We start from the raw sequence: 20,811 nt of genomic DNA on the forward strand, positions 1-20,811 counted from the left end.
GTTATTACTTGTTAACTTTTATTAATTTTTTAATGTTTACTGATATTTGAGAGAGACACACAGAGTGTGAGTGGGGGAGGGAGAGAGAAGGAGGGAGACACAGAATCTGAAGCAGGTTCCAGGCTCCAAGCTTTCAGCACAGAGCCCAGCATGGGGCTCGAACCCCCATACTGTGAGATCATGACTTGAGCCGGATTTGGACACTCAGCCGACTGAGCCACCCAGGCGCCCCCCCCCCCCCAATTATCTTAATATTCTTCCTTTCATTTCCTCATGCGGAGCTCTTGGCCATACTTGTCTGGGTTAAGGTAATTTGTTTTTACAGTTTGTTTTTAATTAAGCTGTAATTTTTTTATTTTTTAAAGCTTATTTATTTTGTGATTGAGAGAGAGAGAGAGAGAGAGAGAGAGAGAGGGGTTGGGGAAGGGTGGGGAGAGAGAGAATCCCAAGCAGGCTCCATGCTGTCAGCAAAGAGCTTGATGCAGGGATGCACTTCCACGAACCGTGAGATCAGGACCTGAGCTGAAACCGGATTGGAAGCTTGACGGACTGGGCCACCCGGTGCCCTGGGCTGCCAGCTTTTTAAAAAGCGTTTCTCAGCGTCATCCACTTCCCTCCTTTCTCCTCTGCTGTGGCCTGTGTTGTCCTCTGTAAGGTTCCCGCTGCGGTCACTCCGCACTGCTCTCACCAGCGCCTTCCTCCGGCCCGGAGTGAGTTCCTGCATCTTCCCAGACGCCAGGACGTCCCTCGGTGCTCAGCCCCCACCGTGTTTACATAAAACCTCATGGGCTCACGTTAACACAGTGTTCAGTGCAGTGAGAGGCGCTGTAAAACCCACGGGTGAAGAGTGTGAACTCTGGGCCAGACTGCTTGCGTGTGGGTCCTGGGCCCTAAAAGTCACATGATCTTGGGTAAAGGATTTGACTTCCCTGTGCCTCCCATTCTTCACTGTGGGACACGTGAGGGTTAAATGAGTTACTGCTGGTGAGGTGCTTAAAACAGACCTGGCCCATGTATTTGTTTGTTTGTTTTTACATGTTCATTTTTGAGAGAGACAGAGAGTGTGTGTGAGCGGGGGAGGGGCGGAGAGAGGGGGACAGAGGACCCACAGCGGGCTCTGTGCTGACAGACTGACAGCCGTGCGCCCGCTGTGGGGCTGGAACTCATGAACTGTGAGATCATGACCTGAGCCAACATCGGACACTCAACTGACTGAGCACCGAGGTGCCCCTACTCATTTATTTTTTTAAAAGATTTCATATTTTAGTTTTTTAATGTTATTTCTCTACCCACAACATGAGGCTCCAACTTAACAACCCTGAGATCAGGAGTTGCCTGCTCTACTGACTGAACCAGCCGGGTATCCCAGACCTGCCACAATTAAACGTTAACTCGTGTTATTTGACAATTTCTTTCTTTTGTTTTTCCCCCAAAATATATCACCCTAGAGCCTCAGTCCCAGACTCCTATTTCCTCATTCCGGACGGATCCTGGAAAGGTTCTCCAGGCGCACTGCCCGTGTCCCCGCGTTCTGGCGGGAGCCGCAGCCCGGCACCTGCACCGTCCGTCCGTCCGTTGTTTATCGGACGCCTGTCATGTGCGAGTATTGTTCTGGATACTGGAGGGGCCGAGATGGAAACCTGACAGAAGCTTCCTTAGTGCGCTCAGCTTCCAGCGGGAGCAGGGGCGCCGAGTAAGCAGGAGCTGTGCGTAACCTGGCACCAGATCATAGCAGCTGCTGCGTGGGGTGGTGGGAGGTGTTGTGCACAGGTTAGAGGGGCTTGGCAGTGGGTTTTCGTTTAAAGAGGGTGACTGGAGGGAGGGGCGCCTGGGGGGCTCAGTCGGCGAAGCGTCCGGCTTCGGCTCAGGTCATGATCTCGTGGCTCGTTGAGTTCAGGCCCCACGTTGGGCTCTGTGCTGACAGCTCGGAGCCTGCAGCCTGCTTCGGATTCTGCGTCTCCCTCTCTCTCTGCCCCTCCCCTGCTCATGCTCTGTCTCTCTCCTTCAAAAATAAATAAATACTAAAATGAAAGAAAGAGAGTGAGTGAGTGGCTGGAGAGGGCCGCACACCTCAGAAGGCATATTTGAACTGAGACGTGTTTGAAATGAGTGTACGAGCCATGCACGCCTTTGCGGGGAGAGCATTCCAGACGGGGAAGGGCAAGTGCAGGGCCCCAGGGCAGCACCGAGCCTGGTGTGTTCAAGGGGCAGCAAGCCCACGTGTCTGCAGGGGCGTTCTGGAGAGGACAGGGGGGCGGCTCGGAGGAGGAGGAGGAGGGGCCTTCCTGGGAGGCCAGCCTCACGAGATGCCTGGGGTTTTGTTGTGGGTGCGCCAGAGGCCATGGAGGTTCCTGAGCAAGAGTCTGATTTTATTTTTTTCTTATTTATTTATAAGATTTTAAGTAATCTCCAAACCCAACGTGGGACTTGAACCCACGAACCGTGAGATCATGATCTGAACTGAAGTCGGATGCTTAACTGACTGAGCCCCCCAGGCGCCCCTGGAGCTTTTCATTTTTAACTCACTCGAATTAAAACCGCAACCACAACCGTGAGAACTCCGGACCCCTTGCTGCCTTTCCACTTAGGCCCCTCGCTTGGGCAATATGTGCATCTTTCCTGTCTTTCAAGCTTTTTATCCTCATCACTATTATTTTGAGAGAACGCAGGCCGGGGAGCAGCAGGAGAATAAGAGTCCCGAGTAGGCTCAGCGCCGTCAGCACGGAGCCTGATCCCACGAACCGCGAGATCACGACCTGAGCTGAGTTCAGGGGTTAGATCTCGACCAACTGAGCCACCCAGGCGCCCCCCAACGTGGGTCTTGGTTCTCTTTGCTTTGTGTGCAAAAAAAAGGAGTCATGTCTGCCGCTCTCCAGTTTAGTAGAACTTTATTTGGAGTGGCGTATTGCTCATCGTCGTATTTTTATAATCACTGTAATCACACATTTTGGTCTTCTAGACAGAGAAAAATTACTAGATGTTTGCTAGTCAATGGGTAAAGATTGTGCATTGGAAAAATTCAGCTTATTAAATGGTCGGAGCCACTTTTAGAACTGACCTACAATGTTCATACCAGTCAGGGGTGTTATTACCTTAAAACGCTCGTCCACTGCCTGCCGCAGTCTTTGTGCTGAGTGTAGACAGGATTAGGAAGAGTCAGCCCGCATCTAATACTTTCAGCTATTTTTCTACTTAGGAAGAAAAAGTGTTGCCTTAAAGGACGGTAGTGACGGTGTTTATCTCCAGGAGGGGAGCGGCTTCCCGTCTTCCCGGCTCTAGTAACAGATGTCGTCAACGGTTTAGGTTTGTGTCTCTGTCTTGAATTAATGAGACCACGGCTACGTTAACCGTGTTTTTAAATGATAATCCTGATTTTTTTAAAAAGGTTTATTTATTTTGAGGGAGCGAGAAAGTGAGTGTGTGTGAGGGGCAGAGAGAGAGAGGGAGGGAGAGAGAATCCCAAGCAGGCTCTGTGCTGTGAGTGTGGAGCCCAGTGCTGGGCTCGAACCCACAGACTGAGATCATGACCTGAGCCGAAATGAAGATTCCGATGCTTAGCTGACTGAGCCGCCCAGCCGCCCCCAGCCTTGATTTTTATAAATCAAGGTGTCAATATTTTGGTTTTTAACAACTGCATGATTCAGGATTCCAGTATTTTTATAGGGCTTTCTGGGCAGGAAGAACAGGATTTCAGACATTGCCGAGACCTGACATAAACCACAGGCGGCTTTCTTCATGTGGAGAAAAACTTAAGTACAGAAAAATACAGGTAATGTGGTAAACACCCAAATACAGAACAGCAAAATGTTAATAATCTGTTAGAGTTGTTTTATATCTTTCTTCAGTGAGTGAACTTTACCCACAACTTGAAGCCACATCTGGCCATTCATGCTCCCCCTTCTTTCCTCTCCAGAGGAGCTTAGTGTGAAACGGGTCCGTTTTTTTCTGCGTCACGTTATGTGGTATGATGATGGCACAGGCATCACGTAGTTGGTTTTGAGAACCGTCTCCCGTTGGAACGCAGATCTAGTTCATTCTTTGCCGCTGCGGTGTAGTAATCCTGCAGCCTGTTGACGATTGATTGTTAGCCAGCGGGTAAAGGTCTCAGTACGGACTGCTGGTCACGCACCACGGGCTGCAGAGACTTCCGGTTTCCTGAGCTGGTCCTCGGTCTGGCTGTGTCTCTTCTGGGCGGCCTTCCCCCGGAGTCTGACCCTCGGCCGCCACAGGCTTCTGCCTCCCGAGTTCTTCCTCTATGGGAGAGGGCCGTGTGGTCTCGTTTTCCAGCCATGGTGTTGGTGGCAGACTGACTTCTAGTTCTTTCTGATCCACAGGAGCCAGGAAACTAGTGAGTTGAATAAGCAGGCTGAAAAGTGGATGCAGCCTGTTTCCATCTGGTGGGCTTCTGGCCGGCCTCTGACGGCATCATTAGTGAGTTTTCCGGGTGTTGCTCTAGTAATAGGTGTGACGTGTTTGTCTCCGGAGGACATTTTATTTTATTTACTTGATTAATTTAAAGGTTAATTTATTAATTTAGAACACTTTGTATCCTAAGATTCCTTCAGGAAAAGGATGTGTCTGCAAGGTTCTTTGTGTGTGGTCATTTCAGAATTAGAGCTACACAATTAGGCTTTCTGTTGAAATATTGGAATCCAGTGTCTGCCATTAAAAACATATTGGTTGCAGAGCTTTATTTTTGTTTCTGAAGCATTGATTTAATGTGGGAGCTAACAATTCAATCAAGAAAATGGATTTAAAAAAAAATCTCCCAGTGTCCTTACTGTTGAATTCATAGTTATTTAAGAGCGTACCGTCTTTGGGTATCTGTTACCGCTGATATCTTTTTTTCATTTTTTTTGGAGGGGGCGGCTTTAAGCAAAATGATCATAGAATGATGCTGATGAAAACATCATCAACCCAGGCGGACGTTTCTAACCCCGCGGCCTGTCCACGGGCGGCGCAGATGGGCCGCGGCCGCATGTCCCGGTGCCGCGTGTCCGTGTGCGGGAGGCGCGCCAGGGCCTCTGAGGAGGTCTGTCGCTCGTTCATGTGCTGTGCACATTCATTGAGCCCCTTTACTTCTTGGGGGGGACTGTCTAGGCTCAGGGCATCCAGCGATGAGCAGGACAGACACAGCTCCGTCTCACAACTAGGTTTACTTTGGGCAGGAAGCAGTCGGGAGGGGAACAAGAGAGCCATCAGGTGACCCATAACAGGGTCCCGTGCCGGAGGTAAAGGGGGCGATGGGGCTGGGCAGCAGCCGCCGCCCCCACCTCCACTCACCTGGGCCTGGCCATACCCCGGGGGGCAGGGGAGGGTGTGTGGCGCGAGACCCTGGCGGAGAACAGCCAGGGTCGGGGCGCCTGCAGGCTCAGTCGGGTAAGTGTCTAACTCTGGATGTCAGCTCAGGTCGCCCTCTCACCGTTTGTGGCTTCGAGCCCCACGGGGGGCTCTACACTGACAGTGTGGGGCCTACTTGGAATTCTTTCCCTCCCTTCCTCCCTCCTTCTCTCTCTGTCTCTCTCTCTCTCTCTCTCTCTCTCTCTCTCTCTCTGTCTTACTCTTTGCTCCACCTGTGTGCTCGCTCGCTCTCAGATACATATACTTAAAAAATAGCTAGGATCGTGGTGTGTCCATTCATGCAGAAAATTTACTGAGCATTTTGCTCTGTGTCCAGAAGCACCGTAAGTGCTGATGCTCAGTAGTGAACAAGAGGGACAGAAATGTCTCTGTTCTCGTGGAGTTTCCCTTTGGGAAGGGGACAGGAAAAACCGTGAGGCCCGGTGCGCTGCAGATGGCCAGGGAAGGCGGGGAGCAGCAGGGCGCTTTGCTGAAAATACGGTCGGGGGGAAATCTAAAGACATCTCTCAGATGTCCAACAGGCTGTACTTTGGGTTGTCCATTTCTCGCCATTTTAATAGACTTTTCCCCGGCTCCGAGTCTATTGTATCGAAACCTCAAGCATGATTTTATTGTCTTCACAAAATCCATCATCAGTCGTAGGCTTCTGGGGACAGATGATTACCTTCCCACAAGGTAATCTTTTCAGAGTCGAAGTGAAATATGGTAAGTTGTTTTTTGGAAGGGTTAAGAAAGGAGAGATACTGTTACTAAATTGTGTTTGCAAAAATATAAAATAATGCAGCTCTTTTTATGCAGAGTGAGAAAAAACCTGTTTCGGAGCTAATAGCTTTAAGTTTATATCTGGAAAGCTGAGACTTGATAGATTATATATCAATTTGGTATATAAGTTATTTGGGAACACATATAGTTTGCATTTCAAAGTATTGTAGCTACATCAGGAGCGTATTACAACGGAAGGATATATATTTCTAACAGCTGACTTTCATGAATTCCAGAAAAAGGAAGAAAAGCAATTTATTTGCAAAGCAAAGCATCTTTCTTCATGTATACGTGTGTGTACTTTATTCGTTTATGCGTATACATGTAAAATATGTAAGTATTTCAAAATCACATCAATCTTTCGTATCAGAAATGTTGAGGGTGCTACCAAAAGTGAACTAATATAGAGTCCAAGTCCAAATACTTCTCTCTCTCTCTCTCTCTTTTGAAAAAATAGAAGAGCTTTACTTTTTAAAGCAGGTTCAAGTTCCCAGCAAAATCGAGCGAAAGCACAGAGCTCCCAGAACCCCCGAGACCGCATGTGCGCAGCCGCCACTGTCCGCACCCAGCACTCGAGTGGTCAACTGGTCGAAGCTGGGGACCCGCGCCGGTACGCACCGCCCCCAGGCCCGCCGTCCCCACGGGGCCCAGGCTCCTGTTGTCCGTCCCGTGGGTTCTGGCAGGTCTGGGGGGGGGGGGGCTGCGCCGGCCCGTCCGGCGTCAGGAGACGAGGCTCACGGGCCTCGCAGACCCGGTCCCCCGCCCGCTCAGTCCCCCTCCCGCCTCCCTGCTCCCGGCGACCACCCGTCTCTTCTAGAATGCTGTGTAAGTGAGAACGTGCGGCTGAGGTCTTTGCACATTGGCCCCTGTAACTCAGTAGCGTGCATTTGAGACTCCTCCACGGCTGCGCTGCGCTGCGCCGCAGTCTAGCGCTCGGCGGCCGCCGCGGCCTGGATGCCCGCCGAAGGACGCCTTCGTTGCTTCCGAGTTTTGACGGTAGGAGTAAAGCTGCTGTGAACATCGACTTGCAGGTTTTTGTGTGGACATGAGTTTTTGACTCATTTCAGTGAAGTCCAGGGCGTGCAGTTCTGGATCGTACGCAGGGGTGTGTTCAGTTTTTGTAAGAAACGGCCACGCCGCTTCCAAAGAGGCCGGACCGTTGCTGCGTCCCCACCGGCAGCGAAAGAGCGGTCCTGCTGCTCCGCAGCCGGGCCAGCGTTTGGTGACGTCAGTGGTGTAGCCTTTGGCCCTTCTGATGGGTGTGTATGGATGTCTCACTGTTTGTTTCATCATTGTTGTCATTTTCAGGTTTTGGGGTTTTTTTTTTTGTAATTTGCTCTTTCTTAATGACACATGTTTTTATTTGTATGTTTTTTCCATTTATTTATCTTACTTCACATCTGTATATCTTTGGCGCCGAATCTGTTTAGAACTTCCGCCCATTTCTTGTGTTGTTTGTTTTCTGACTGAATTTCCAGAATTCTTTGTATATTCGGACGACAGTCCTTTACCCGGTGTGTCCTCTGCACAGATCTCCTCCCGGTCTGTGGCTCCTTGTCTTGATGCCTTGACCGCGCCCACTGGAAAGCAGGCGTTTTTCCTCCTAATGACGTCCAGCTTGTCAGTGACTTCTTTCATGGACAGGGCTTTTGGTGTTGTATCTGAAAAGTCAGTGCCAGACCCAAGGCCATCTAGATTTTCTTGTGTTATCTTCCAGGAGTCTTAAAGTTTCTTGCGCTACCTGTATCTACAGATCGATCTGTATACGCGTGTGTTCTAGTTGAATTGCTAAGTAAAAATGAATTGATACATTTACCCCTTAAAAGGTTCTGTGTTGCTGCTTGCAGATGGGGTGGGCAGGAGTGCCGGAGGCCCCACAGGCGAGTGAGGCCCAGGTGGAGCTTCGGGTTTACTTGGCGTCTTCCACTCTTGCATTTTACAGTCATTGGGACCTGAGCTCTCAAGTTATCTTTTATAAAAATGGTATTTGCGTTTTCTGAAAGGAGGAGTTCTGTTGGCTGGTTTTTCTCTGAACACAAGATACAGGAAGGAGGTGCAGCGTTCGTACTGTACGTTGACCAGTAAAAGGTTTAAAGAGTTAATGGAGTACTTTTTCTACAGGATCCTCTTGTGTTTCCTGCTTGATAAGTTTATCTGGCCGTTTTTGATGAAATTTAAAAAAAAAAAAATTTTTTGAAGCTTATTTTTAATAGAGACAGAGGGAGTGGGGGAGGAGCAGAGAAAGAGAGAGAGAGAATCCTAAGTAGGCTTCACACTGTCAGCACAGAGCCTGATGCGGGGCTCCAACCCATGAACCGAGGGATCATGACCTGAGCCGAAGCCGGATGCTCAACCGACTGAGCCACCCAGGCGCCCCTTTCTTTGACCTTTAAACGAGTGCTTTGTGCTTTATAATTCCAAGGCTCCCGTTTTGCTTATTACTACTGAAAAATGAACTGTTTCTCCTTTCAGCTTGCGTTGCCTTCTTCGTTGTGCTTGCTCTCTCAGGCAGGTCTGGGAAGGTACACCGGGGGTGGCTGTAAGTCACGCCTCGGTGCCAGCTTTCTCCCTCCACCAGTGAGAGCGTGTCACTCGTGAGCACCTACAGACTCAAGACTTTTCACTGATGAATATGCATAATGTAGGGCGTAAAGATTGTTATTCAAGTTGTGAAGAAGAGAAAAAATGTTAAAGACCGTTTCTGTTTCCTGCCCAATTCGTATTGCTTCATGTATTTGACCTCCATTCCGCACTTTAGATCCTTAGTTCCTGGCTTAATGTAAATGTTATTTGAAGTAAGGAATAGGAAATTGGAAAGAAAAATGATTAAAAGTGTGTGCTGTGGTTCTAGAGGTACCGAATCATTTTTGATTTCTTGCAAGAAAACAGTCTAACTCTGGAAGGAGGTTTCATTCGTAAACTTGACTCTGTACCTTATAAGCAGTGTTTAAATCCGTTGGTGACAAATGTGCGTGTTGGGACAGTAAAATCCCAGTTTTTACATAATGCTTTAATGGAAATGGCAGTTTTATGAAATGAAAGTGACTAGTAAAAATCTGAATGATGCTCATAAGCCCTTACATCATTTTTATTGAGGTTTTTGTATATTCTAATTCATTAATACAGGGGAAAGGGAGATCACTAACATGGTTTATTTCCTATAATTACTCAAATTGAATATAATTTATTTTCAATAAAATTCCTGGAGTACATGGCCTGGGGCGGGGAGAGGAGGGCGGGCCTGTTTTCACAAAATGTCTGGGTTTTTACTCCCGAGACCGCTGTTTCAACGATCTCGTTCACTTGCACGCATTTCTGGTATAGTTCCCTCTAGATTTTTACAGATAAAAACCTCTGTAAGCCCAAGAAATCTCAAACACTTAATGGCCCAAGATTGAGTGCTGAAGGAGAAATCTGGGTTATTTATTTTATCCTGCTTATTACTACAAATATGATTTGTCTTTTTTTTTTATTTTTTATGCTTTTTATTTATTTTTGACAGAACCAGTGTGAGCAGAGGAGGGTCAGAGAGAGAGGGAGACACAGAATCTGAAGCAGCTCCAGGCTCTGAGCTAGTGGTCAGCACAAAGCCTGACATGGGGCTCGAACCCATGAACTGTGAGATCATGATCTGAGCCGAAGCCGGACACTTAACCGACTAAGCCACCCAGGCGCCCCTGATTTACCTTTTAATGATCGAGACTATCTTTTATGTGATGCATACGGGTTGAAACATTTAATAAACTGGAGGAATTTCCAAAAACCATTTAACGTTTATAGTTAAGCACCTAGAAGCAAAGGTCAGTGTAAGGGATCAACAAATACTTAAATTCTGGTGCTCCCTCCCCCGCCCCCAGCGTCCTGCGGTGGGCATGGACGAAGAGGCTCTGCAATGGAGGTGGAAAGAGTAAACATTCTTAGTTTTGTCACCGTGAAATCTCGCCGGCAGCCCTGGTTTCTGCTCAGTGCACTTGGGCCACCTTAGGAAGACAGGTAGTGTTTGGGATGTGACTGTGGGCCGTGATGAATTCTGGGCGTTCTGATGTGAAGATGCTCCCATGTTCTTGAGACAGAATTTTTTTTTTTTTTTACCACTCCTCCCCAAGATAGAATTTTATTGAAACTGATAACTTTACACTTCTATCTGGAAAATGTGAAGGCCTGAGCATTCTATGAGTCACCTTCAAACTGTGGCTCCCTGCCCCCAGGCTTCATATTGGAAAGCTCACCCCTTTTCAGGTGTCTCTCTGCGTCGACCTGCATCGTGTGTTTTCCCCTCCTTTGTCCCGACCTGTGGGAGCTGGAGCTGAGCAGGCGCTCTGCACGCTCGTGGTTGGCAGTCCTGCGTCAGGGCCAGGGACTGTGCGCGCGAGGTGACTGTGCCCATGTGCATGTTCCATTGTGCGTGTGCATGTGTGCGTGTATGTGTGTTGTTGCTTTCTTAGTCCCCAGAAGAGCAGAGTTGTGTTTATTAGCTTTTCTTTTTTTTCTTTTATTATTGCTGGGGTCTCCGCTCCCAGGCAACAGAGAGACCTGTTTATGGGGGTAAGACCTTCTCCGTCTTCATCAAGAGTCAGGCTGTGTGCTCTGGGGGTGGGGCCACGGAGAGCGGCTGCCTTCATCCTCCCCCAAGCCCTGTCTCAGCACCCGGTCTCCTGTTTCTCCCTCAATGCCAGAAACTCGAGGCAAGGCTGGAGAGCTGTCAGCGTGTGGCTGTCCCTCACTGTCGCTAGAAATCTCCAGGCCGCAGGGCGTGCCTGCCATCTTGGGGAGCCTTTAGTTCCCTGTAAGGAGATGGCTTGGGGCGTGGTATGCGGGGTCGTTGTGATGGGGGTCAGTAGCAAAGATGTTTTTGCCACATCTGGTTACAGCTGCACCTACGAAATGCTGGACTCCCAGAGCGTCAAAGACAGGGCTTACTGGAAAGGTAGTCAGATGGATGGAAGGATTCTCTTGAGGTGTGTCCTTGGCCATGGAATGAGAATAACTTGTAGAATAAGTAACTCCAAACAGTGGATGACCCAGGAGTGTGGTTGATTCACTGTAACGCAACATATGCGTTCCTGGAAACCGCCCCACGATATAAAGTAGCACGGTCAAAATTCCACCGGTTACAAGGGGGGATGGGGTTAAGTGCACAGCCTTCAAAAACTTTGTGGGTCTCACCCCCCCCCCCCACACACACAGGTCGGAACCTAGTAAAAGCAGCAGTGTGGTTTTACACACATTAAGCGGGTAGGAAATACATTGATAGTGGAGTAAACATGGCACTTGACCTTGAAAAGACGTGGAGTTGGCCTCTGGCAGTGGCCGTCAGAAGAGTTGGAGTTCACGGGTCACTGGGCAGTGGAGGACGGAGGGTGGGTGTTGGCCACTGGCCGGCAGGTGAATGAGGCAGCTTCTGGGGGGTGACGGGCAAGTAGGGGGGTGTTTTGCGTGTCCCTCGGCAGCACGGCCGAGCTGCTGCAACCCTCTGTTCACACAGCATTTCCTGCAGACAGAATCTGCATAAGCAAATGTGAAATCTGTTTTATGCTCAGATTGTCTCCCTAACATGCACATCAATCACACTGGAACAAATTCACATTTTCAAAATAAGCTTTATAGCAGAACTGGCTGTAGTGTATTTGATTTTGGAATTGAGTCCCTGTCCCTTTCCTCCTTTTCATCGTTACTGATTTCTTAATTTATATATAAGTTAAGCCCATGTCAAATTGATTTTTTATACCCTGAGCACTTTTGAAGGAGAGAGAGTAGCCTGAGGTTTTAATTTTGCTAGTCCTTATCTGCCAGGTAGGTTCCTTCTTGGTGGATATGCCTGCCTGCCTGCTTGCCTGCCTGTCTCTCTGTCTGTCCAGATACACACCCTGGGATGTTTACTAGAGGCCAGGCACAGGGCCCGGAAATGCAGAATGAGTTCTGTATTCTGGAAATTTAAAAACTGGTACCGTATCATCCTTATCTTCAGGAGCTTAGAGTCTCATGGAAAAATTTTAAAGGCACAGATTTGAATGTCTTTGTTAGGTCTTTGTTAGGGACAAATGGGCCAGCGTTGTGTATTTCTTGGTTTCCAAGCACAGGAGCACACGGACCTTCCCACCCCATCCCCTCCTTCTTCACAAATGGAGAGATGGGAGTAAGAGCTTGCTTGGAAGAAACTCGGATATCCTTGATTTACATGGTGAAAAGGTGTCAATTTAAAAAAGGGTTGAAAAGACCAAAGAGGTCTTGTGATCAGCCCTCCCGCTAGAGCCCTTCATAAAGCTAGTGGCCAGGCGTCCGTGGTGGAACGGCGACTGGCGCACGGGAAGAAAAGCAAGTTTCAGAGTCCTGTGCACAGTTGTGACCCCCTTTGTCGGGGCCCCTCTCCGCACATGTGCGCACGCACTGTTGGGATCAGCACAGACGATGTGAAAAGATCTCCCGTAGCAGTTACCTCGGGGGACAAGGGAAAGCTTATTAACTTCCTCTTTATACGTCTCTTATTGTTTGGCTTGTTTTAAGAAGCATGTTTTACTTTTTTAATTAAAAAATCTAATAAAGTAGAAAATGAATAAATAATAATAAAAAAATACCCTCAGGGCACTGAGCCTTGTTTCAATCTCCCCAGTAGCCTGAGTAGTTCTAAAACTGAACGTGATGTTTCAGGTGTGGGCTGCCTAGCAGGACGCTGAACTTGCTGTCGCCCAAGATGACATGAGCCCGCCCGGCGGCAGCACCGTATTGTTAGCGGTTTCTGTGTTTATAGACCATTAACACCTCCCAGTCTTCCTGCGTCTGCCGCCCTGGGCACACTTGGCCCTTGGTAATCATGTTGGACTCCCGTCTAGTCCTCCACATTCTCCCCGTTAGAGTTCATCTTCTTATTGTGGAAATCAGTGTTTAGCCCAGGCTGGCGAAGAACGGGCTGGGGACGCAGGCTTCCGCGCGCCCATCCTAACTACTCACCGCGCACCAGCACGGGCACTTAGACGGGACTGCGCACGCCCTCCCTCCGTTTTCTCATCTGCAAGCCGCAGTGGCCACAGAGCTGTGTGAATTCAAGGAGAGACTGGGCGTTAGGCACCTCGCTGGGTGGCCTGGTGGCATGGTGAGAGCATGCTGGAGCTCAGGTGCCACTGCTGGGGCGCTGACCGCATGCCTTCCTCCCGGCCGAGGCGGCGAGCTGGGTTTGGACCTTGGGCCCCCCCAGCCCCTCCTCCGCCCCCTCACAAGGTCTCTAATTGGCTCCATCTCGTCCCGCAGGTCCCTTCACCGACGTCGTCACCACCAACCTGAAGCTTGGCAACCCCACAGACCGAAATGTGTGCTTTAAGGTGAAGACCACAGCGCCACGCAGGTACTGTGTGAGGCCCAACAGCGGGATCATCGACGCGGGGGCCTCGATTAATGTATCCGGTAAGTTGTGTGACTGGAGGCCAGTAGGTGGGCTAAGAAGTCCCCCGGAGCCGGTGGGGTGAAGTTTGCCCCCGATAGAGCAGGTCAGGGCGGGAGACCCCGCCCTCCGCCGTCCACCCTCTGACCGGAGAGCCTAGTTGGTACCGCTCGCCTGATGGTCTTTCCATAGTTGATGCCTCTGTGGTTTAATGCTTACAGCCTTCTGCACCCCAATAGTTAGAGCCAAATTAAAGTGGTAACTTCAGACTTTACTTCAGAATGAGTTTGGTTTTCACTCCCTTGAAATTAAATCTGCCCTTTGGCAATAAATAAAAAAGGGCTAAACAAACTTAATTTTACTTTGTGGGAGAACGCTAAATGGAGTTATTTTCTTATTTAGGCTAAATGGTTTCTGACATTAGGCTCATGTCATTGCCAATGATTGGTGACCGCACTTCACTGGCTGTGAACAGCTCAGGGAGAGGCGGCTGGAGGAGCCGGGAGTGTATTCAGGGGCGTGGGGCTTGTGCGCGTCGATGGGCTCTTCTTTCTCCGCCTGAGAATGCGCCTATTTTCCCAAGTCCAGCTTTTTGAAGAGATGCTGGTGAAGTGCCCAGATTGAGAATTGGGTTTAGAATTAAGGAGATGTGAGTGATGGGTTTGAGTTTAAATGTCTTTTAGAAATGGAATAAACTCGCAGCTCATTAGAACTTCTGGATCCACGGAGCCTTTTGTGTCTGTGGAGGAGCTGTGGGGGCGTGTGTTTATCCTCTGCGCCAGGAGGCCTTGTGTCCCGGAGGGCTCCGCATCGTTAGAAGCTGCTGCTCATTTGAAATGGGTACCTGACTGGCTTTTTCCATGACAGGTTTTGACTGTGATGCATTTGGCTATTCATTTGACACCTAAAAGAAAATGATTCACCTCTTTGGAAAGATATAAGGTGTTTCATTATCGGATCACTTCTGCAAACTCTTATTCCCCACCTCCGCTGGTCTCTCTCATGACAGTGCTCCCACGCCAGCCGTCGCCCGGTGTGCTTCTCTCTGGGGCTGCAAGACCTGATCTGGACTCTCGACTTGGGTTGTTATCCAAGAAGTCAGGAGGGCGCGAGCCAGATTTTATTGAGGGTCTCCTTTGTGCTGGGCCAGCACACACGTTATCTCCTGTCATTTCTGTTATCTGCCCTGCGAGGAAAGCGCCATTACCTGCCTTGGACCGAGAGGGAGGCGGGAGGCTGTGGGCTCGGGACGCGAGCAAGCGACGGGGCCGAGGTGGGGGGCGTTCTGTCCGGCTCCAAAGCCCAGACGGAACTTGAGCACGCTGGGGAAGGGGAGGGGTCCACGGTCGTGGCCCTTCTGTACCCCTTGGACCCATACGGTGTCAGTTACTCCGTTGAAATCAAGGGTAGCTGGAATCTTCCATTCCCTTTTATTGGCTTATTTTTCTCCTCTTCATTTCTTTGCCCATATCAGATTTGAGCCAGGTTGTCAGTAGACGAGAATTACCAATTTTCACAGTAAATAAGGGGGCAGCAACATGGTTTCTCAATAAAATAGTCTCCACAGGCTGTTGTACAGCGTAGGTGTGCTCTCCAGTATTAAATATAAGTGTGTGTGTGTGCGCACGCGCGTGTGTCAGAAAGAGTCATCCTTCCCCCGTCACAGGAATGGTTGGTTTTTGAAGCGATAACCTTGGGCGTTTGTTTTGCTTTATAATGAGCTGCGCAAGGCAGACGCAAGAGTGCGTGGTTGCAGCCTCTTGTTTCCCAGGGAGAAGGGAAGGTGCGGGAAATGGGTGTGGCTGTCTAGAGGCCCCTGGCCGTCAGTGGCCGAGCTGGTGTTCGGAGCCAGCTTTGCTCCTGATTCGGTGGCGCTTCTGTGACCGGCAGCCGGCTCCGCGGCGTCCTGGGGCGGCCCCGCTCGCAGATGCGTGTAAAACATCAAGTACCGTGGTGCTCAACACGGCACGTACTTGCGGGGGGAGTAATTGAGTCCTAAAATGTCCGTGCGCCTACAGGCCTTACTCCCAGATGAAACAAGATCATGTTCGCACCGAGAAGGGCCCTTGTTTTTGTTTGGCGTGTGTTTGAGGTGCACGTGGGTGAAGCCCGACGTCATTGCATGTCTGGGGCAGCACCTCCAGCTGGCAGCGGAGGCTCGCGCCCATTTGCTGCAGTTCTGGGTGCTGAGGGGCCACTGTGTCATTTGTTAGACATTCGCATCTTGAGGTAGAAAGCACTGGCCTTCTCCAGGTGGCTTCTCCCCTTAGAGTGCAGCTGCACGAGACATCTCGGTGAGTGCCTGGAGTTTCTGCGTTCCTTTGGGAGAGGACCTGCCCTCAGGACCAGAGGACACCTGCAGACAGGCGGCGCGGGGTCCGAGGCCAGCCTTCCCCTTCCCTGGGCGCGGGCCTGGCGGGGCTCGGCGCCCCTCCCTCCTCCGAGATCAGGGGACCGGAGCGGAAAGCTCAGTGGCGCTCTTTACCCTGTTGGCCAATCTCAGGCCGATCCCCGGACGTCTCTAGGTTGTAATTTTCTCATTTGTAAAACGGAAGGAGTCCTGACTATCCGACAGTTTCCCAGTGCTGTGTTGACCGAATGCCCGGTATGAGAGGGGGATGCATTATTTCCCCACCAGCTTTGACAAAACCCGCCTAGTTTTTGTTGAAGGTGGATTGTACCTATTTGAATGGCCTTTTTAGGAATAAATAAATTCCATACATTTTTATTAATTAATGGAGTTTCTTTAATTTTAAGAAGAGATGCGGATCTTTTTTCTTTTTATGATGTGCATTTGTCTTCTGGTGAAAAGCCACTAGTGGATTTTCAAATACAATCTATAAAAAGGTGGTCATCAGATCAACTCACAGTATTACGACCGGCACCGCCCTACCACTTAGCGTGTCACAGCACCCCTGCCCAGGACATGCCTGTGACATGATTTCTCTCCCATTCCTGAAAGCTCTCAGGATGTGCTCTTAGGCAAGGTTATAAATCATCCTTGAAGAGAGTGGGGCGGCAAGGGAAGGAGAGAGGAGGAGGATGTCCGCCCAGGTAGCTGGCCAGAGGGACTGAGGCTTTGAAGGCGCACCAAGCAGGGTTGGGTCCGGGGCAGGACTTCGTAGCCGTCAGGTGTCTCTCTGAAGCACCCCGGGGCACTCTGCTCCGCCCTCGGGCAGGCTGGAGACTCAGGGGAGCTGACGCGGTGGGCCAAGAGTCCCCCCTCTGACCTGTCGTGTCACCAGCTTCAGAAGATGGCAAATCACTTATTGAATCCTTAAAAAATAACAGTTCTGTGTTATACACTTAGGGGGTAAAGTCGTGGTTGGAAACGGGCAGAACCTGAACGTCTTCTGTCAGTGGATGAAAATGTGCAGCTTTTCCGGGTCTGGGGGGGAGTCCCGTGCCCCGTCCTCCCCACGGCCGAGTGCACGAGGCGGTGTCGTGGGGGGGGGGGCGCAGAGAGCTCTCCGTTTGCATTAATTGGCCCTGAATGCCGTAGTTTTGGCCCTTGCTCCCCGGTACCCCCCATCTTCTAGAGATGGTTTTGAATTATTCAGATCTGGACCTCAGCAAAATAGCTACACTTAAATGGAGATTGGAGGAGAGGAGATTGGATTTTTTCCCCCCTGAGATTTTAAATGCAGGGGAGATAGAACTTTCTGAATTAATGAATTGTTTGAAGCGGCGGGGGGTCTCCTCCGTTTGTTCTCGCTTTACAGAATTAAATCTATTTTCTGAACTGTCTGGTGGGAAAACATTTTTAAGGTAGATAATTTCTGAAAATGTCTTTGTGGTAAGCTGTTAATGGTTGTGAATTTTTTTTTAATACTGCAGTTTAATAATGAGGGAGTTTTCCATTAATATTCCAAACCATGTTTGCCAGCGGATGCAGCAGGTGAAGTGGTAAAATTATGGGCCCATCAAAAATACTTATGCTTCCTGTAATATGATATTAAGTTTAATATTTTTATAACCTTCACTGAATTCTAATTTCACTAAAGTAGCGAGCATGCTTCCATTTGCAGTTCAATTATGCACATTGGTTGCCTTTGTACCAGGCAAATTAGAAATGCAAAATATCTCTGTGGGGGGGGGGGCACTGGAAAGAGTCATTAAAAATACCAATATTTAGGTACAGATACACTTTGCTAAGTGTACCCTGGGAATTGAAAATGGATTAAAGACAAACAAACAGAAATCTACTAGTGTCTGAATCTGTGTTTTTTAAATTAAAATTCAAAGAATTAAGGAGCAGAATTCACTCCCGACAGATAGCCCGGTGCAGCACTTCAGTCCCATTTTAAAGCATCAAGTTCTTGCAGTAAAATCCTGAGGACAGAGAATGAGTATCAGCAACTCTTCTTGGATGGAAACAGTGGTCAATTAATGTAATTGGGTAGTACTGCAATTGATAATTAATCCTTTTAAGATTTTGCTGACTCAGTTTAACGGAGCTGCCTGCTGGCCCTGGACCAGTCAACCTTGGGCTGCGGCTTTTAGGTGATGAGCGCGGCCTGTAAGTGCCCTGCCCTTGGAGAGAGGAGCGGGCGTCCGTTTGTCAAGGGCTGACAGGAGAGGCTGAAGCTGGGGGCTTGGGCGTCTTCACAGCAGCATTCTTCCTCGTTTGGTCACTTGCTTTGGAAGCCTCTGATAAGCGAGCTCTGTTATAGATGGTTTTCATGAACCAAGCTTATTACTCTCACATAAGAGCAACTCACATTCATACTTAAAAGATGTCTTTAGTCTTTTTCACCAGATGAGAGATTCTGGTGTTTTACAAAAGGAAATTAACAAAAATCCAGCCTAATTATGCTTTTTAAGGTTTTTTAAAAAAAAGTTTACTGTAATATTGAAGTTTCTTAAGAATCCTGTGTTTCATTTTTCATGAGCATGACATGATTTTTTTTAATTAAAAATTTTTTTTAACGTTTTATTTATTTTTTGAGAGAGAGAGAGCATGAGCAGGGGAGGGTCAGAGAGAGAGGGAGACACAGAATCTGAAGACAGGCTCCAGGCTCTGAGCTGTCAGCATAGAGCCCGACGCGGGGCTTGAACTCATGAACCTCGAGATCATGACCTGAGCTGAAGGCGGATGCTTAACCGACTGAGCCACCCAGGCGCCCCATGATTTATTTATTCTTTACCTTTTCAAAGAGCGTGATCAGGAGGACGTGTCAGGGACACCGGGTCTGCCTCAATCAGTGGAAGGTAACTTCAGCTCTCTGCCCAGTCTCTGAGGAGCGGAAATTAAGGAGCAGCCGAAAGCGACGTTCTTTTCACTCATTACAGTTTCTTGGGTGTTGATGCACCTGAGCGCCTCACTTGACTCTCTTGTTTACCCTGACTTTAGAGTCCCCGTTAGCCTTGTCCTGGTCTTCAGCCCATCACAGGCCGGCACGAAGTGAAAGGGCTCTGGGCGGTGAGCACAGGGGAGGACAGGACAGGAGGAGTGGCTAGGGGCCGGGGGTCACCAGCTTCAGGCCAGGCCGCTCGCCGGATCCCAGTTGGCCCATCCCAGGGGCCGTAGCGCTCTGAGGTTGTATGTAATGGGAGTCCACAGTCCCTGGCGTAATCAGGGAAAGGCCATATTGTATTCCATTATCAAGGATTATAGGAGACAGGAAAGTATGTTGGAGTTTTTAAAAAGATGTGTATTTTAAAAGATCCTTCTAAAAAGAGTGAGTGAAGGAGCCCGGTGTCCCGGCCGGCGCCCGCCTCGGGCACGCCTCCTCTCCAGCGACACCGAGGCGCGCCTCTGCTCGGCTCTGCACAGATGAGTTAGCCAGACAGCGGGAGTTTGTCATCCAAGATGCGCTGTACCGAATTGGAAAATCCTGTAGAGAAGACAGAGACGATTCAATGTGAACTTATTTATAAATGGTTAAAATTATTTGTCTAGTGGCCCCCTAGTCCCGTCACTAGCTCCCTGGTGGCAGAGTCCAGGAGAGCAGGTGCATTTTCCACATTTTGGGAATCCTAACAGAAGTGATACGTCTTCTCAGGGTAAGGGTACAGGGTCTAAAATGTTGAGTTGCTTTGCTTTAGGCGAGAATTGTTTACCTCATTGTGGAAATACTGATCTCTTAGGCTGATCCTGCGCTCTGACTTGTTTCTCCGGATCAGCTTAACAGAGGGAGCCGTGACCACATTACTGTGCCGTGCATACAGTTGGCCAAGAAGAGCCTGCGCACAGGTGACAGGAAAGGAGGAAGAGAGGGAGAAGACGGGGGTGACGGGGAGATTGGAAACCACCGTCCTCACCCCCGGGTATGAGGGCTCTGGGAGGTAGGAAAGAAGGGAAGCCACACAGTTGAGGATTAAAAAGGGCTTTCTCTCTTTGTGCTGCCCCAAGGAGGTTTTTAGAGGGAGCATGATTCAGGGGTGTTTGACTCTTGGAAGCGAAGAAGGCACACACCTGTGAAGCAGTGACAGGTTAGCGCCCAGAACGTGCGATGCCAGAACAGAGTCCTGCTCTCAGTCTAACTGGGCAGAAGAGCAGACGTGTGGGGCGGAGCATTGGCGTCTTCACATCGACAGTGTTCACTGGCAGAATCAGCTTCCGGGTGAGAAGGAGGGCGTGAGGTCGCCTTCTGGAGGGGCCTGCAGTGTCGGGCGACGTGCCGAACATGCGTTCTCCACCTGTGGTCCCTGGGCTGGCAGAATCTGGATCGTGTAGACACACGTTCGAGGCCCCACCCCGTGTCTGTTGGATCAGAAGCCCTGGAGGGGGGGTCCTGCCACCCGTGTTTTACCAAGAGCCCCCCCCCAGGCGGTTCTGCTGTGTGCTGCCCCTGGAGGCCCCCCGCCACCAAGTCAGATTAGGGGGCTCCGCCCTGGAGGGTGGGCGTATCGGGATGTGAGCAGGGCAGGAAGGCCAAGAGCAACAGCCAGGTGCGGCCCGCGTGGTCAGAGGAGGCTTTGGTCGTGACGAGCACCCAGGGTGTGGGCGCGTGGCCAGCACAGCGTGCACCCGGCTTGTGGGGTCAGAGCCGGAAATCTGAGGAGCCTGGGGGGCGTTGACCTGATTTTTTTCTACTTGGGAGAAGGGGCGGTTCTGCAGGAGGGTTTTGGCCTGAGGCTGTGGTGCCGCTGAGTAAATAGGGTGTGGGGGGGGTGTTAAATTGATAGGGTTATAGGGTTAGTGGAGGGAGACCTCTCCTCGGTGAGAGGCCTGCAGGTCCGTGGAGGCCTGAGCTGAGACTGAGGGGGGCATCTTGAAGGTAGGAGACTCTGAGACCGGGGCACCCGGTGGCTCAGTCAGTTGAGCTTCTGACTCCCGCTTTCAGGTCAGGTCATGATCGCACTGAGCG

At 49.9% G+C, this 20,811-nt stretch overlaps 1 protein-coding gene across 1 annotated transcript in view; it reads left to right on the top strand.

Annotated features, from left to right (window-relative positions):
• VAPB (VAMP associated protein B and C) overlaps positions 1 to 20,811 on the top strand; it is a 47,276-nt gene that overhangs the window by 12,229 nt on the left and 14,236 nt on the right. The window contains exon 2 of the mRNA XM_029917522.1: positions 13,369 to 13,521. Within this exon, the coding sequence (XP_029773382.1) occupies positions 13,369 to 13,521 (153 nt within the window). The remainder of the gene's footprint in view (positions 1 to 13,368; positions 13,522 to 20,811) is intronic.

Source organism: Suricata suricatta, chromosome 12 (genome assembly GCF_006229205.1).
Source record: "Suricata suricatta isolate VVHF042 chromosome 12, meerkat_22Aug2017_6uvM2_HiC, whole genome shotgun sequence".
NCBI lineage: Eukaryota > Metazoa > Chordata > Mammalia > Carnivora > Herpestidae > Suricata > Suricata suricatta.